A 15,776-nucleotide genomic window follows, 5' to 3' on the forward strand; every position below is an offset into this window, starting at 1 on the left:
GGGCAGGACGGTCCCTCCAGCAAAGAATAATCTGCCCAACACGTCAACAAGGAAGGTGGAGAAACCCAGGTCTACACGGACCATAATAAAAGCTGACCTGAATGATGTTGTCAGATGGTGGTTTGTGCTGCGTGGTGACTTTCCACTCACTTTCTCAGCCTCTTGGTGGCCTGACAATATAACTGATTCACCATAAAATGAAACAAATGTGAGGAATCAAGGAACCAGGTCACAGGCAAACAGTATAACATAAAACATTTAAAATACACCTCACTTTGGCCACTTTACAGTTTGCAAAGCACATTGGCATCATCAGATCCACCGGAGGAGAGTAACTTATTAGTCCCCATTCACAGGTGAGAAGCAGAGGCTCAGCAGAGGGGAAAGGAGTGGCCTCAGGTGGCATTGGGCAGGTGTTCTGTCTTCCCCCTGGGGGCTCTGTGAAGTTTCTCTGGTCAGAAGAAAGCAGTAACACTTGCGGGGGGTGGGGGGGCTGGCTCCCCACTGGGGGGGGCGGGGGAGCACGGCCCTAGTGCTCAGTCAGACAGACACGCCCTAGGTTGCTCACACTTCACTATTAGAAGAGCAGAAAATTGGAAGCAACCCCCATGTCCATCCACTGGTGACAGGATAAATAAACCACGAAGGGCGTGAATGACATGCACAGGACGTGGTCAAATGAAGGAAGGCAGACACAAACTGTTAAAAAGAAAATACTTTTAGGGCTTCCTGGTGGCGCAGCGGTTGAGAGTCCGTCTGCCGATGCAGGGTACACGGGTTCGTGCCCCAAGTCCGGTAAGATCCCACATGCCGCGGAGCGGCTGGGCCCGTGAGCCATGGCCGCTGAGCCTGCGCGTCTGGAGCCCGTGCTCCGCAACGGGAGAGGCCACAACAGTGAGAGGCCCGCGTACCGCAAAAAAAAAAGAAAGAAAGAAAATACTTTCAAAAATACAGACACCTACCAGGGCTAAAACAAGAAGCAGCTATGTACCTGCCACTGAAACGAACACATGTTATTAGCGTTTTTGTCACGTTTGCTTCAGATCTTTTTAAAAAAATGAACTTGACGGTTTGCTTTTCCCTCCTCCCCGTTCACTTCCTTCCTCCCACCCCAGGGCAAACGGTGGGACAAAAACGGGTATGTGCACACTTTCCTGAATTTACTCCTAACGTGGGTTCAGGCATACCCAATACACAGAATATAGTTTTGGCTCTTTTTTTCATTGTGGTAAAATACACGTAACATACAAGTTATCGTATCCCTTTATAAATGCACAGCTTGGTGACATTAAGCACATTCACATTGCTGTGCAACCATCCCCACCATCATCTCCAGAACTTTCTCATCTTCCCAAACTGAAACTTGGGAAGTTTCAGTTTGACTCCCCAGCCCCTCCCCCAGCCCCTGGCCCCCACCATCTACTTCCTGCCTCTGTGGATGTGACTCCTCCAGGGACCCCCTGTGAGTGGAATCAGACAGTATTTGTCATTTTTCATCTAGCTTATTTCACTGAGCATCGTGTTTTCAAGGTCCATGCACGTTGTAGCGAGTATCAGTGCTTCACCCCTTTTCATGGCTGAGTGATGGTCCCCTGCGTGGAGGGACCACATAGCATTTATTCATCATCTGTTGGTAGACACTTTGGTTGTTTCTACCCTTTGACTATTGTGCATAATACTGCTAAGAACGTGGATGTACAAATAAATGCCCATTTGGTCCCTTTTACTTTAAAACATAACTACATGTAACACTGTATACACAGAAAACATACAGCTACATGGACATTGCCTGGTAGAGGGGAGACCTGGGCAGAGGGTAGGGATCATGGGGACCTTGTTCTGTCATAGCTGCCATGTGACTTGTAATTATGTCATGTACTTATTACTTATTCTTGTCCATCCCCCCAGTAGGCTATGAGCTCCAGAGGAGTCAGGGCTGGGCCCCCTGAGGTGAGGAATTCAGTATGTGCTGAATAAATGGGTGACTTTCACTTCCCAGGAAAGAGCTGCAGGCTGCTCTGTAAGGGGGGCTGACAAGCTTTCTGCTCAGGGCCACACAGTAAATATGTTTGGCTTTGCCAGCCTTCAGGTCTCTGTGGCAATGACTCTGTGCTGTTGTAAATTGGAAAGTGCCAGAGTCCATATGTAAACAAGTGGTCCTGACTATAAACTTTATTTACAGACATGCCAGTGTGACTGTTGTATAATTTTCACGTGTCTGGAAATAGTCTTTTGATTTTTTTCAACCATTTAAAAATGTAAAAAGCAGGACTTCCCTGGTGGCCCAGTGGTTGACTTCCTGCTTCCCCTGCAGGAGACATGGGTTCAATCCCTGGTCAGGGAACTAAGATCCCACAAGCCTCGCAGCATGGCCAATAAATAAATAAATAAATAAAAATGTAAAAAACATTCTTAGCTCACAGGCTGTATCAAAACCGCAGAAGGGGATGTGACCTGCAGGCCAGAGTTTGCCAACTCTATAATGTTAGAATGTTTTGATCAACTGTGTCCCTTTTCTAATCAGAAAATAAATATTTTCCTTCTTTTAAAACATCTTTTAAGACTGTGGTCTGGAGTCAGGCACACCCCTGTTCCCATCCCCTCTGCCACTGATTTGCTGTGTGTCCTTGAGAAAGCCACCTTCCCTCTCTGAGTCCGGGTCTGCAAACTGCAGATAACAGCAGCACACGCACGCTAGACTCTCTTGAGAAAAGTGGACACAATGAATGACCACGTGTCGGTAATTCATTTGAAGACATCAGCTGGGCAAGAGTGGTCACTCCATTGAGAGAAGAGGACCCCAGCCAAGGCTGGAACAGAGACCCCTTAGCTGAGTCGCCAGCCAGATTGTGCCATGCCATCAGCCACTCTTGGAGATAGAGTCCAGGCTGCATGTAGGTGACCACTGGGAGGTGGCAGCTTGGCCAGACACGGGCGGTTCCTTATTTCCTGGGCACCAAAGCTGCAGGAAAGGATCCCAGTTGACCACCGCCTCGGCTTCCTCTTAGTGTCTGTGTGGGCAGTAGCCTCTGAGACTGACCCCTACTTCTTGATATTCATAGCCTCCTGGGATTCCCTACCCTTGTGTACCTGGCTTCTAACCTGTAGGATAATACGGCCAGGGTGAGGGGATGTCCTTCTGTGATCAGATGGCAAACAGTTCTGACTTCCGTCTTGCTAGAAGCAAGTTGTCACTTCAGGGAGCCCCACATGGCCAGAGACTGAATGGAGTCAACAGCCAGTGAACAAGCCTGGAAGCAGATGCCTTCCCCAGCTCTGGGCGACACCTTGACTGCAGCCTTGCCAGAGGTTGTGAAACACAGGACCCGGCTAGGCTAAGCTGCACCTGGATTCCTGACCCACCGAAAAATGATAAACATGTGTTGCTTTAAGTGGCTACATTTGGGGCAATTTGTTACATAGCAGTAGCTAATGAATACAGCCTGCCTTCTGTCTCCGGCCGGGCATTCCAGGGCATTGTTTGAGTTGGGTGCCAGTAGTGAGTGCCACCTGTTTACGTGGGTGGCCCAACGATACTGGCATAAGGATGCCTGCAAAGCCCCCGCCACAGTAACCAGGACAGCTGTAAGGAAACTAGACAACACAAATTCACACGGGCTCACGAATTCAGCGTGAGCCCAGCCCTGGTGCCTGGTGACATCTACTCATCCTGCCTCCGCCTGAGGGTCTCATGGAATCCGTGCTGTCCCATCCAGACCACATTAGACCCAATGTGCCCTCAGGAGTCATCAAGCATTTTCTGTGTGCCAGACGGGTCGGACAGACGATATAACCATGAAGAAATACCTTCGCTGAGTGAAATACCAAAGAGAGGTACTGAGAGATGAAACAGCTTCAAATGGGCCATAAGCAGCCTGGGGGGACCCGGGGGGCCTCCCAGAGGAGGTGTGGGCTCGGGCATGAAGCAGAAAGAGAAGTAGACCAGGCCAGGGGAGAGGGGAAGCTGTCCAGGCAGAGGGGAGAGCGTGTGCAAAGGCCCAGGGGCAGCAGGGACACAGGAGCTCTGCAGGGAGTGGGAAGGGCCACGGGGAGGACTCTGGAGCCACGTTAAGGCTGTGAGCAGCCATCCAGAGGTGGACACAGAAGGGCAGGGCTGCCTGGGTTCAAACTCTGTGACCTCAGCCTCTCGGGGCCTCAGTTTCCCCACGTGTTCACTGGGATGTGCAAAACACTTGGCCCAGATGGGGTGTTCCAGGCTCACAGCCGGTGGCCCCCTATGTGCAGATAGATGGGAAGGGGAAGTCATGTTTCAGAACCTAGAGGAAACCCCAGCTTACCTTGGGGCCTGGTCTCAGCGTGGCCCGCAGAGGACACAGCTGACCCCCAGGGCTGCCCTGAGGCAAGGCTTTAAGGGTGGGCGCTGCAGGGCTGCCCCGCCTGCCGTCATGGGCTGGAGGGCCCGGGGACCGCTGGGGTGGGCATTTCAGTCCCAGCACTGGAGGCTCCTGTGCGCTAAGCCCCTCATCAGGCCCCTGGGGTCTGAGGTGACCTGGGAGAGTGAGGTGAGCTCAGGAAAGGGGAGAGGCAGCCCCGCACAGGAGTCAGAGTGGGGTTCATCAGGGGTTCCCACACCCCACCCTCCCGGCCATGAGATTACCCGTTTTGCCTCTGGAGCCTCAGTTTCCCCACCTGTAAAATAAGGACGATAGAAGAAACCACTGCAGCGCCTCTGAAGATTAAGTGATTGTATTTATTTATTCTATTTATTTTGGCCGCGCCATGCAGCTTGTGGCATCTTAGATGCCGCACCCGCGTCCTGGGCGGTAAAAGCGCAGCGTCCTAACCACTGGACCGCCAGGGAATTCCCTAAGTGATTTTACATACTTAAGGCATTTCCAACCGTGTCTGGAAAACCCTTAGACCCTCACACCCCGGCAAGGAGGGAGCTATTGACGCGGTGGTGACAGACGAGGAAACCGAGACAGGAAAGCGACTGGGCGAGGACTCCGAGAGCTCGCTGCTCTGGTGCCGAGTCCGCCCGCCAGGCGCTGGCGGCCCGGGAGGCGGGGGCGTCGCGGGGGTCCGGGAGTCAGTGGGGGCCACCTTCCCCGCCGCGGCCGCTAGGGGCCGCGCGGGCCACTGGGCAGTGCAGTCGCGCCCCGCCCCCGCCCCGCCTCCCGTCCGCCCCCTGCCCAGAAGGCCCTGCAGGGACGCGGCCGTTCCCCTCCCCAGCTCCCGGGGCGCGCCGTCCAGCCCGCAGCATGAGCGCTCCCGCCGCGACCCCTATCTTCGCACCCGGAGAGAACTGCAGCGCCGCGTGGCGGGCGGCGCCCGCGGCTTACGACGCGTCGGACACGCACCTGCAGATCCTGGGCAAGCCGGTGATGGAGCGCTGGGAGACCCCGTACATGCACGCGCTGGCGGCCGCCGCCGCCTCCAGAGGTAGCCCCCGCCGGGCGCGCGGGGTCGACCGAGGCCGGGGCCGCTGGGACCCGGCGCCTGCCCGCTCTCCAGCGACGTGGCGGAACCTCTGCGCTCCTCTCTTTCCTCGCCTGGAAAACGGGGCCGCTCGCGAGGGCAGCGGGGTAGTCCTGGGGCGCTGCGGGCGCCCTGAGTTCCGGGAACCCTCTCTCCGGGGAGCACCGAGGCCCCGACCCCAGGAAGGGGTCGGGGTGGGCCGGGGGGATGGGTTCTCAGCTGCGGAACTCAGCCGCCGGACCCCACCCGAGGTCGAGGACAGGGGAGTGGCGGCCTGGCGAGGTGCTGCCCAGGCCCACGTGGGTAATGCTCCTGCCCAGGAGTCGCGGGAGGCCCTGCCCTGGCTAAGAATAGCTCTGGTAACGCTGAGGCCTGGAGACAGCTGTCGGGGGTGGCCCTGCACCTGGTGTCAGAGCCCGCGGGGTGCCGAGGGCTCCCCACGACCCCCAGAGGCCGGGTGCACCAGCTCTGGGCCTGTGTTCCCATCTGGCAAATGGACACAGCCAGTGTCCCTGCATGGTTAGGGCGTTTCTCCCCTCCTCTTTGACCCAAAGGGGCTCGACCCCCGCCCCTCACTGTTCCAGGCCTGGGCCTTGAATCCTGGTCCTCCCTTGCCCTTACTTAGTAGACTTCATTGTTGTGGGGGGGGGCAGGGGACGCTGCCCAAATCAGGAGATAAGCGCCCTCAGTGCAAACAGCATGGGCCGGGGCTCAAAGTCCAGGGTCTGCCCTGCCCCGTGGGCCAGACCAGAAGCCGCTGTCCGTGGCCTCCCCGGCAGGCCACCCTCTCTGGCTACTGGCCCCGGGCCCACGCTGTTCCCTCTCAGGGCTGCTGTGTTCTGTCCCACCCCCCACCTTTGCTCTGCAACCTGTCGCTCCTAGTAGCAGTCGTTTCTCTCTGCCAAGGCCCTGCCCCCGCGCCCCCTCCTCCAGGTAGCCTCCCCAGCCCCACCCAGTGTGTAAGGCGTGGGCTCTCTGTCTGCCCAGGGGGCCGGGTGTTGGAGGTGGGCTTTGGCATGGCCATCGCAGCTACGAAGGTGCAGGAGGCCCCCATCGACGAGCACTGGGTCATCGAGTGCAATGAGGGCGTCTTCCAGCGGCTCCAGGACTGGGCCCCGCGGCAGCCACACAAGGTGCCCGCCTCTGCCCGAGGTCCCGCTCCTCACGCTCCTTAGGGGGAAGACCCTGCCCACGGAGTGGGCTGGGGACCTGGGGTGGCCGCAGACTTGGGGGAGGTGGTCTTCTCTCTTGGGAGTTCCTCTGCCCTCTCCCTTGCAACAGGTGGAGAAGTCCTGGGCCCCCTTTGACCCTCAGCCTTATCTTTCTTTCTCCCCTGCACCAAGGTGGTTCCCCTGAAAGGCCTGTGGGAGGAGGTGGCGCCCACCCTGCCAGACAGTCACTTCGATGGTGAGGGGCTCTGGGCACTGGGCGGGGGGCCTCTGCCTGGTTTGCCAGCCCCTCCTTTGCCTGCTTCTGAGGCACACATGCCCTTGATGTGTCACTGGGGTGGCAGAGCCCGGGGGGCAGGCACAGACACACATACAGGAGCCTGGCACTCAGGTGCGTGGACATCTCAAGAACGACCGGATGGGGCACAATTCGTAGGGGCAGCTGCAGCATAGCGAACTCTGGGTTCCCGGCCGCCTCAACTTGCAGCCAGTGTCCTGACCACGTGGCTTCTGTCCTCCCGAGCAGGGATCCTGTACGACACGTACCCGCTGTCTGAGGAGACCTGGCACACGCACCAGTTCAACTTCATTCGGGTAGGATCGCTTACGGTGGGACGGGGTCTGCCAGCCCTAAGGTGGGGGTCAGCCCAGTGGGTGCGCCTGCTGTCCCCACAGGAGGCACCTCTCCTTCCGGCGTTCCTCTGACCTGGCGGGAGGCCCGCTGGGAACGCCTCTGCCCATCCCCACCCCCTCCTGACCACTGTCCCCCCAACCCCGGCCAGGACCATGCCTTCCGCCTGCTGAAGCCAGGGGGCGTCCTTACCTACTGCAACCTCACCTCCTGGGGGAAGCTGATGAAGTCCAAGTACTCGGACATCACCACCATGTTCGAGGTGCTGCAGCCTGGGCACTCCCTGCTCCGCCCCACGCCCCACCCCTGGCAGCGACTTTGGGTGGGGAGGCAGATGGGGTCACCCGAGACCTGGGGAGGGCCCCTTGCCTCTGGCCCTGGGGGCTCATCTCTTGGGTGGACTCTGAGCCTCCACTTGTAAGTCAGGAGAGGTTTCTCCCTAGCTCAAGGGCCTTAGATGGCTCCCAAGTGCCCTCAGGATACAGGGATTCAGCCCAAGGTCCCCAGCGGCATCCCCGCACTCTGCCCTTGTCCACTCAGGGTGCATCTTTATGGGTCTAACCACCCCTTGTCTTGGGCCTTTGCCCACTCGGTTCCCTCTGCCTGCGAGGACGTGTGGGTGAGCAGCCTGGTGATACCCCATGACAGCCAGGAAGCTGTGTGTGGACACCTGGAGATTCCCACCCAGACCTGGGCTTCAGCATTTTCTTAGCAGCCCCGCCCTGCCCCCAAGGGCCTTGGCACTTGTAGGGGTGGCTGGCAGGGTGCCTCCTGAGGCCCCAGGGCCCTGGAGGTGACTCGGCACCTCCCTCTGGCCAGGAGACACAGGTGCCAGCCCTGCTGGAAGCAGGCTTCCGGCCGGAGAACATCCACACACAGGTCATGGAGCTGGTCCCACCGGCCGACTGCCGCTATTACGCCTTCCCGCAGATGATCACGCCCCTGGTCACCAAGCACTGAGCCCACTGGGCCCACCGGCTCAGCTGCCCACGCCACCCTGGGGGCTCTGGGCTTCAGGAACCCCTAACCCCCAGACCCCTACTGAGCGCCTTCGTGGCCGGGAGTGCAGGCTCTGGCCCCTCAGCCCTGGTCCAGACCCACACCAGCCACATGACATCAACAAGCTTCCCTAACCTTCTCTGCAAGGGGACGGCCACTACCTTCCTACCATGGTCCTGAGAATGAAATAAACACTAACACTGGGTTTAGCCAATCAGCACGAGGACACAAACGTGTGCTTGCTTTACTCTTCCTGCCCCTCCAAAAAAAAGTGAAAGGAAAGAAACCTGTTAAATTGACCACCACCAAGGCAGTGGCTCTACCACTCCAGTTTCTGATCCTGCCTCTGAGCCCCCCGCTGTGCCCACTGAAGACATTGCCAATTAGTCACCCATGGCCCCTCCCGCCCGCCCTCTGGTGGGCAGCTGAGGTCCCCAGAGGAGGTGGAACTAGGTCAGGACCTCATAGCAGGTGGCAGCCCCAAGGCCCAGACCCTCTGGTCCCACCCGGTCAGGCTGCACCACGATGCCTCGCTCTGAGTCGACGCCCCTCCAGCCCCAGCACAGGGACACCATGGATCTGTCTGCCCTGGACCCTGGTGCCCAGCTGGTCGCCGCGGTGTCGTCTGCTTCACCCCGACCCGCTCTTGGACGTGTCCACTCCCCTCCTTCGTGGGTGGGGCCTCCCACTGGGCCACGCTGGGCCCGGCTGTCCACTCCAGGGGCCTCGGCATCTCCACGCACAAGAGACAGGCCTGACCCCGCCCACCTCCCAGGCCCCCACCCCGGCCCCCACACCACGTGGAGCAGGGCAGCCAGGCGGATTTATGGGCTTTATTGACCGCCTCTGGGGGAAGAGCGCAGACGCCGCAGGGCGGCCAGGCAGCGGCACTACCTGCGGTACCAGATCTGGAGCCTCTTCTCGCGCTTGATCTTCTTCTGCAGCTGCAGGATGCCATAGAGCAGGGCCTCGGCTGTGGGCGGGCAGCCTGGGGGGCGGGTGGCACCTCAGTCTTCCTGCCCTTCCCCTCCCCTCCGCTCTGCTCCAGGTGGGGGCAACCAGGCCACTTCCCAGGATGGGGAGGGGCAAGACAGGGCTCTGCACCAAGAGAGCTGGGGGGCTTGGCCCATCACGGGAAAGGAGCCAGAGGGGGGCAGGGTGGGCAGCTGCTGACCCCAGGGCCGACCTCCCAGCCAGGATGAGGGAGGCCTGGGCTACCCCTCCCAGGCCGAGCTGCCCTGGCCCTGGCCCTCCCGCCACGTGACCCGGCTCAGTACCCGGGAGGACAATGTGGGCTGCCTGCCAACCCCCAGGCCACGCCAGCGTCCGGTGAGGACCCTTGGAAAGGAATGGGGGCAGACTCTTCAGACTGGGAGACCCTCCAGAGACAGCGAGGGGGAAAGGCTGCGGTGTCACTCTTATTCTTGGACCCAAATCTGCTTATTCTTAAAAGGGGGCAAGCTGTCTCAGTGGGGCTGTGGGGATTCTGTGAATCGGGTGAGGGCCGCGTGGACGCCACCTGGGGGCTCACCTGGGACGTAGATGTCCACGGGCACAATACGGTCGCAGCCTCGCACCACAGAGTAGGAGTAGTGGTAGTAGCCACCTCCGTTGGCACAGCTGGTGGGGAGGGGAGCGCCAGCCGTGAGAGTCTCTCCAGCGACCCCGGCCTCCATCCCTCCTCACAGCCCCCAACCCGCACCCCCTTCCAACCTCAAGCAGGTGCCAGGCGGTCAGGAAAAGGGCAAGACTGGGACACAAGTCACAGGAAAGACAGCGGCCACCTGAGACCTTCCGTGGGACCGGGTAGGACAGAAACAAACGGTGGGACTATGAACAGACGACCCTCAGTGAGAGAAGCCAGATGTGAAAGGACACAGCGTGTGATTCCATTGATGGGAAACGTCCAGAACAGGCCAGTCCACAGACAGAGAGTGGGTTCCTGGTTGTCAGGGGCTGGGGGAGGGGGTGGGGAGTGACTGCTGATGGGGACAGGGCTTCTATTGGGGTGATGGAATGCTCTGGAATTAGATAGAGGTGATGCTTACACAACACTAAGAATGCATTAAAATCCACAAAATTGTACGTTTTGAAAGGGTGAACTTTGTAGTATGTGAATTCTGCCTCAACCAAAAAAGTCAGGTGACTAAATGGCTTTTAATGATATGGAGAAATGAGGTGCTGGCTAGACGGTGAGGAGGCTGCAACGCCCCCCCGAGCAGGACGTCCTTCCTGTGGTCATAACACAGAGAAACAGAATGAAACTGGACAGGCTGTTGGGGTGGGGGAGCGACTGTAACAGGACAGAAGGGGACGTCCTGGACAACCCCGATCAGAAAGCAGCACAGAAACGAGACTGGAAGAGACAAGCCAGCGTGTCACCGGCGTGTCTGCTGCTGGAGCCCCCGCCCCGCCGGGCACTCACCTCCCCATAGACACGACGTAGCGGGGCTCTGGCATCTGGTCATAGACCTGGAAGAGACAGGGGTCTGCGTGCAGCTCAAGCCTGGGGGGGGGGGCGGGGGCGGGGCTGGGAGGAGGGGAGGGGCGGGGTTGGGGGAGGGGGAGGGGAGGGGGCTTGACAGTGAGGCCCACCTTGCGGAGCGCGGGGGCCATCTTGTTGGTGAGCGTCCCAGCAACGATCATCACGTCGGACTGGCGGGGGCTGGCGCGGAAGACCACGCCGAAGCGGTCCATGTCGTAGCGGGGCGCTGCCATATGCATCATCTCCACAGCGCAGCAGGCCAGGCCAAAGGTCATGGGCCACAGGGAGCTCTGCAGGGCGGGGCAGTCAGCCCGTAAGTGGACGAGTGGCCCACTGTGTTTAAAGAAATTGGACGATTTCACATAGAAAAATCTGTTTCTAGCCTTTTCTGGGCCCTGCCCACAGCAACCATGTGACCTCCAGACCCCGAAGCCCGCCCTGGACACTGGTCATCGGCCTGAGCCTGATGCCCCAGCCCAGGACTATGTGACAGGAGGGCCAATTGAGTTAGGCCCATGGGTCTACACTTCCCAGCAGCCACATTACCAAAAGGTAAAACAGACAAAAATAAAACCAAGTGCAATTAGCTTTAATAATATAGTCCACGTAACCCAGCATATCCTAAATCCCGGCCTCCAACATGGGCACTTGCTGCTCTGAGTGCTCAGTGGCCACACACGGCACAGGTCTAGACCCCGGGGCTCAGCACTCTGGAGGGTCTTGTTCCCAACACCGCCTGGACTCAAAGTGCCAATTCCTCCAGGAAGCCCTCCTGGTTGCCCTCTGACTTCTCTCCATCCTTTGGTGCCCGATATCGCCCCTGCCCCCACCTACAAGCTGTTCTCCACCAGAGCTTTCTCTGCTTGTCTGTGTCCAGTCTGGGATCTGGCCAAGGTCCCTGCTGCCCTGTGGATGTCCTAATTCAGGTGACAGGGCTCGGGTCACACAGCAGGCAAGGGCTGCCCAACACGGCAGGGCCATGACTCCACAGCACACGGCCACAGCGACCATCGCCGCCCTGGAGCTGTGGGCCTGGAGGGACACTCGCTGTGGACTCGCTGGTCACACACAGACACCAGGACAGCACCAGCCCGCCCGTCAATGGGGGATTGTTACCCAGCTGGGCGCCCCGAGAGCACTGAAAGGAACCACTGTCCTGGGACAGAGAACACATGTCCGGGGGGAGACAGGGACAAGCATGTGAGCAAGCAGACTGTCCCACGGCGAACGTGGGGGTGGGGTGGGGGATTAGGATATTTGCTGAGAAGGAGCTACTGTTTCCATCGTGTATTTCCAGTTAAAAACATGGGTTTTACGTTAAGAGAGAAAAGAGAGGAATGAACAGAAAATGGAAGGAGAAGAACAGGAAGGAGGTGGCTCATCTTCTCTGGGGACCGATGCGGGGGGCAGGGAGCACCGAGCGAAGTCAGGCCAGGAACTGCTGGGGGCAGGGCAGGGGTCCTGAGACAGAATCAAAGCCACAGGTCCCCACACGGAGGGGCCCTGGGGCAGTCCGGCCCACTCCATAGCCATGGGAGTGTGGCTGAGCAGCCAGAGGGGGCCCCACGGACGCAGACGAGGAGGGGCTCACCCGGCGGGCCCAGTTGATGAGGTCGTCCAGCTTGGCCACCACATACTCGCCCCGGCTGCTGGGAAGGGCGGCGGATTTGGGGACCACAGCTCCGGCCTGGGACACGGCGGGGTGGGTGCTGGGCACGGGACACAAAGCAAGGGGAGGCATCAGCCAGGCAGGTATCCTGGCCGGGCCCAGCCCAGAGCAGCCTCTCCGAGGGCAGGACAAAGCCGTGGTCACGGCGGGTCCCCAGAGCAGCACTGGGAGTAGCCGTGAGGCCAGGTCTGCAGCATTCCTGCGCCCCGGCCGGGCAGCACATGCCTGCTCAACAACGGAGTGAAGGATGGTGTGGACGGGCCTCTACCGCCTCACTGAGGCCCAGCAGGACCCTGTCCTCTCGGGGACTGTCTCCCCGTCTGGAAAACAGGCTCGGCTGACACACTCTTTAGCGAGGGCCCTCCTGGTCTGCAGTTGTGCAGCCATTGGCCTGGGCGCACAGGAGCGGGCTGGGCAGAACTCTGAGGGCAGGGACCCCCTCACATACCCCGCTGGGTGGTGGGAGTGCCCCGGAGTTGCCACAGGCTGCTGCTGTGCTGGGGTGGGGGGATGTGGAGACTTCAGGGTGTGTGGGCTCCCGGGAAGGCCGACCTCACCTGCTCGGGCTGTCAGCAGCCAAGCTTGGATGGACCCCGCGCACCTGCAGAGCTGCGCCCACGCCAGAGCTGCGGGGAGACAGACTGCCCATGACTAGCAGCCCAGGGCGCCCCAACACGCTGTGACAGGGTTACCCCGGGGCCAGGATGGGGAAACTGACCAGGGGGTCTAACCCAGCCCACTGCCGGCTTTTGTAAATAAAGTTTTATTGACACATAACCACACCTATTCACTTCCTTGGTGTCTGGGACTGTTTTTACAGAGGCAGAGCCAAAAATGTTTACCATTTGGCCCTTTAAGGAAAAAAAAAATCTGCTGATCCCTGGTCTAGAGAGTGCCTGGTTTTCATTTGATACTTCCCTCATTCTCCCCGTCTTCCCTTTGCTTTGCAGTGAGTGTGTATTTCATCTGTAGGAAAAAGGCCGTATCAAAACAAACTCAGCCCAAATCTGAGGGCCTGGCAGCCACCTGCCTTCCTGCCCCAAGGAGGCCTACACGCGGCTGCCATCAGAGCAAACGTGCTGAATGCCTTTCGTGCGCCAGGTAGCAACTGGGCTCTGAGGGTACTAGGGCAGGCAGACGTGGGGCTGGATGCCAGGCGGCCCCTGGCCTGGTGCTGATGGAGGGCCCACCCGGATCTGAGGCCCCCTGACAGCCCCCTCTGAGCCTCTCCCTGCCAGGGCCTCACTGCGGGGTGTCAGGATCAGAGATGCAGATACACAGGCAGGCAGGCAGGCAGGCACTCACCGAAGAGCAAGGATCCCACGGAGCAGGCCAGGAGCTGCAGAAAGAACCACAGGGTGGGGGCAGTGAGTTGTGAAAGCACCAGAGGCCACAAACAGCCCAGACGGTCCAGCCTCCAGGTGTTTGCCCATCAGGCCCCCCACGTGGTGCACCCGCCTTCTCACCCTCAGTCTATCTCCATTCCATTTAACAAACAATTGATAAAGAGCAATCTTTCAGGGGAATTCCCTGGTGGTCCGGTGGTTAGGACTCCACGCTTCCACTGCAGGGGGCCCGGGTTCGATCCCTGGTCAGGGAGCTAAGATCCCGCAAACCGCAAGGTGTAGCCAAAAAAAAAAAAACCAGTGATCTTTCAGAATGTGAACCAGACAGTGTCATTCCCCTGCTTCCAACCCCACACTCCACGTCAGAGCCACCTTCCCTTTCCTCAGGAATGTCAGTGTCCCTCCTGTCTCAGAGCCTTTGCACTTGCTGTCCCCTCTGCCTGGAGCACCACTCTCGTGGGGCAGCTTTCAGCTCAAATGCCTGGGTCTACACTAGCTCCGCAGGTCCTCTATATCCTGTCACCCTGTTCTAACTCTATCCACATGTCCTCCTGTGGCTCCTGCCTCCCCCTGATGCTAGGGCTTCCCTGGGTTCCCCAGTGTCTGTCTCGGCCTTGGCTCAGCCTGACAGGCTGTCAACAAACCCATAGACATCAGCGAGGCTCCAAGCCCTGGGCTGGGAGTTCCGGGGTTTCAGAGGCTGGGCAAGGAGTCCAGGCCAACGGCCCAGCCCCGGACTCTTGTGCAAGCTGTTCCTCTCTGAGCCTCAGCTCCCCCATCTGAAAATGCAGGGCTTTGGGTAATCTCACAGCACAGTAAATGCCCTTCACCTCCAAGGTGAGGGGATTCCAGCCTCTGGACCAGACATTCTTAGCAAGGGGCCGCTGGTGAGGATTCAGCAGACCAGTGAGCTTGCACGGGAAAGAAAAATACCCTCTCTATTGTCACCAACGTCTTACTGAAAATTGGCCTTTCCTTAAAATCTGAGTATAGCCAAAACCACACCAGTATTAGCGAGACCTAGGCTTTTCAACAACAGAAATGACAGTGGTTTCCTAACCCCGACATAGAGGCTGCAGCCAACCCTGTGTAAAGGAACGTGTCCACTTCTCACTCCTTCAAAGTCACAGCAGTAGGCAGATCTGCCACTAAACCTCGGCTTTCCAGGCATGAATAATGAAGCACCCGGGCTGCGAACTGACCCCCGGTTCCCAGACAGAATCCTGGCAACTGTCAGTATAACCGCTTTTCTTTGCAACCCTGTGAATCCATCCTATGCGTTTAATCGCTAATCGGAGGAAAGGTCCGCGGAGCAGCCAGGGTTTGGACGCCTTCTCTGCGGGTGACCGTCCCCTTCCCGGGGTGGCAGGGTGCCCCGGGGTCGCGTCCCTGCCCGGACAGGCCGCGTGACCACCAGAGGTTCCAGCCGCTCTCTGAGCCTCAGTTTCCTCGGATGTCGGGGTTGCTGCCCCCTCGCCGCCTCCTCCCGGAAACTTCAAGGGCAGCATCCCGGGCCGAGCCTGGGTCCCTCCGGCTCCCGCCCCGGCCCCCTCCGAGGCTGGGAGTCTGCGTCGCCCTCGGCATCCGCTTCCCCATGCGGCCGGGCGGAAAGGCGCCCGGAGCGACCCAAGCCCCGACCCCGCCCTCGGCCCCGCCGCCCCGACCTGCTCACCCGCCAGCGCCGCCATCTTGGCCTCGGCCTTCAGACAACCTCTATGGTCCGTCCTCTTCAGAGCTCCGGGTCCCCGGGGCCGTCGCCCAAAGTGCCTCGGCTCGTGCTCGGAAACCGGAACTCGGGCGGGGACGTTCCGCCTCTGTGGAATCCCCAGCACCGCGCGCCGCCGGACGCCCCACGCGGGATAGAAGGATACGGAAGTGCGCGGGGAGGGTCGTGGCAAAAGGCGGCGAGCCGTCCCCTCTCTTCTTAGCCGGGGAAGGAAAAGCGAAAGCACGTCCCTGGGTGGGCTCGAACCACCAACCTTTCGGTTAACAGCCGAACGCGCTAACCGATTGCGCCACAGAGACGGTGCTAAGGCCT

The 15,776-nt window shown here is 59.4% G+C and overlaps 2 protein-coding genes, 1 long non-coding RNA gene and 1 other non-coding gene across 12 annotated transcripts; 2 read left to right on the plus strand and 2 right to left on the minus strand.

Annotated features, from left to right (window-relative positions):
* Positions 1-5,142: 5,142 nt before the first annotated feature.
* On the plus strand, positions 5,143-8,455 carry GAMT (guanidinoacetate N-methyltransferase). 3 transcript variants are annotated; one of them, XM_027085989.1, is made up of 6 exons: positions 5,143-5,403; positions 6,373-6,572; positions 6,783-6,846; positions 7,135-7,202; positions 7,391-7,501; positions 7,780-8,052. In XM_027085989.1, exons 1-6 carry the CDS (start codon positions 5,223-5,225, stop codon positions 7,798-7,800), a joined length of 645 nt encoding a protein of 214 aa, XP_026941790.1. In that variant the 5' UTR covers positions 5,143-5,222; the 3' UTR covers positions 7,801-8,052. The 3 variants fall into 3 exon arrangements, with proteins under 3 accessions (XP_026941790.1, XP_026941788.1, XP_026941789.1); XM_027085987.1 differs by lacking the exon at positions 7,780-8,052 and adding an exon at positions 8,059-8,455 and having other exon boundaries at positions 5,150-5,403; XM_027085988.1 differs by lacking the exon at positions 7,780-8,052 and adding an exon at positions 8,059-8,455 and having other exon boundaries at positions 5,152-5,403; positions 6,427-6,572.
* A 203-nt stretch (positions 8,456-8,658) lies between these two features.
* On the minus strand, positions 8,659-15,754 carry NDUFS7 (NADH:ubiquinone oxidoreductase core subunit S7). Of its 7 annotated transcripts, none has more exons than XM_027085962.1 (8): positions 15,411-15,730; positions 13,698-13,731; positions 12,950-13,018; positions 12,315-12,432; positions 10,834-11,013; positions 10,664-10,710; positions 9,770-9,858; positions 9,057-9,226 (listed from the first exon to the last, which is right to left on the minus strand). In XM_027085962.1, the coding sequence occupies exons 1-8, from the start codon at positions 15,424-15,426 to the stop codon at positions 9,129-9,131; spliced, it is 651 nt and encodes a 216-aa protein (XP_026941763.1). In that variant the 5' UTR covers positions 15,427-15,730; the 3' UTR covers positions 9,057-9,128. The 7 variants fall into 7 exon arrangements, with proteins under 7 accessions (XP_026941759.1, XP_026941760.1, XP_026941761.1 ...); XM_027085957.1 differs by lacking the exon at positions 15,411-15,730 and adding an exon at positions 14,941-15,296 and having other exon boundaries at positions 10,834-11,056; XM_027085958.1 differs by lacking the exon at positions 10,664-10,710 and having other exon boundaries at positions 8,659-9,226; positions 15,411-15,747.
* On the plus strand, positions 9,221-10,318 carry LOC113608957 (uncharacterized). The gene is made up of 2 exons (XR_003428462.1): positions 9,221-9,567; positions 9,958-10,318. It is a non-coding gene; the product is annotated as an uncharacterized LOC113608957 (long non-coding RNA).
* TRNAN-GUU (transfer RNA asparagine (anticodon GUU)) lies at positions 15,690-15,763 on the minus strand. The gene has a single exon. It is a non-coding gene; the product is annotated as a tRNA-Asn (tRNA).
* Positions 15,764-15,776: the final 13 nt, after the last annotated feature.

Source organism: Aethalodelphis obliquidens, unplaced genomic scaffold (genome assembly GCF_003676395.1).
Source record: "Aethalodelphis obliquidens isolate GAN/ISIS:26980383/991018 unplaced genomic scaffold, ASM367639v1 scaffold53, whole genome shotgun sequence".
Lineage (NCBI taxonomy): Eukaryota > Metazoa > Chordata > Mammalia > Artiodactyla > Delphinidae > Aethalodelphis > Aethalodelphis obliquidens.

What these genes read in the sequence shown, in the direction of transcription:
- NDUFS7 (XM_027085957.1), bottom strand. Translation starts at nt 15,246, where the DNA reads ATGCTGCCCTTGAAGTTTCCGGGAGGAGGCGGCGAGGGGGCAGCAACC. An exon ending in ATTCTGTCTGGGAACCGGGG is followed by an intron (nt 13,732 to 14,940) that starts GTCAGTTCGCAG and finishes TTCTTTCTGCAG; the next exon opens with CTCCTGGCCTGCTCCGTGGG. An exon ending in TCATCAACTGGGCCCGCCGG is followed by an intron (nt 11,057 to 12,314) that starts GTGAGCCCCTCC and finishes CTTTAAACACAG; the next exon opens with TGGGCCACTCGTCCACTTAC.
- GAMT (XM_027085987.1), top strand. Translation starts at nt 5,223, where the DNA reads ATGAGCGCTCCCGCCGCGACCCCTATCTTCGCACCCGGAGAGAACTGC. An exon ending in GGCCGCCGCCGCCTCCAGAG is followed by an intron (nt 5,404 to 6,372) that starts GTAGCCCCCGCC and finishes CCCCTCCTCCAG; the next exon opens with GTAGCCTCCCCAGCCCCACC. An exon ending in CCCCGCGGCAGCCACACAAG is followed by an intron (nt 6,573 to 6,782) that starts GTGCCCGCCTCT and finishes CCCTGCACCAAG; the next exon opens with GTGGTTCCCCTGAAAGGCCT.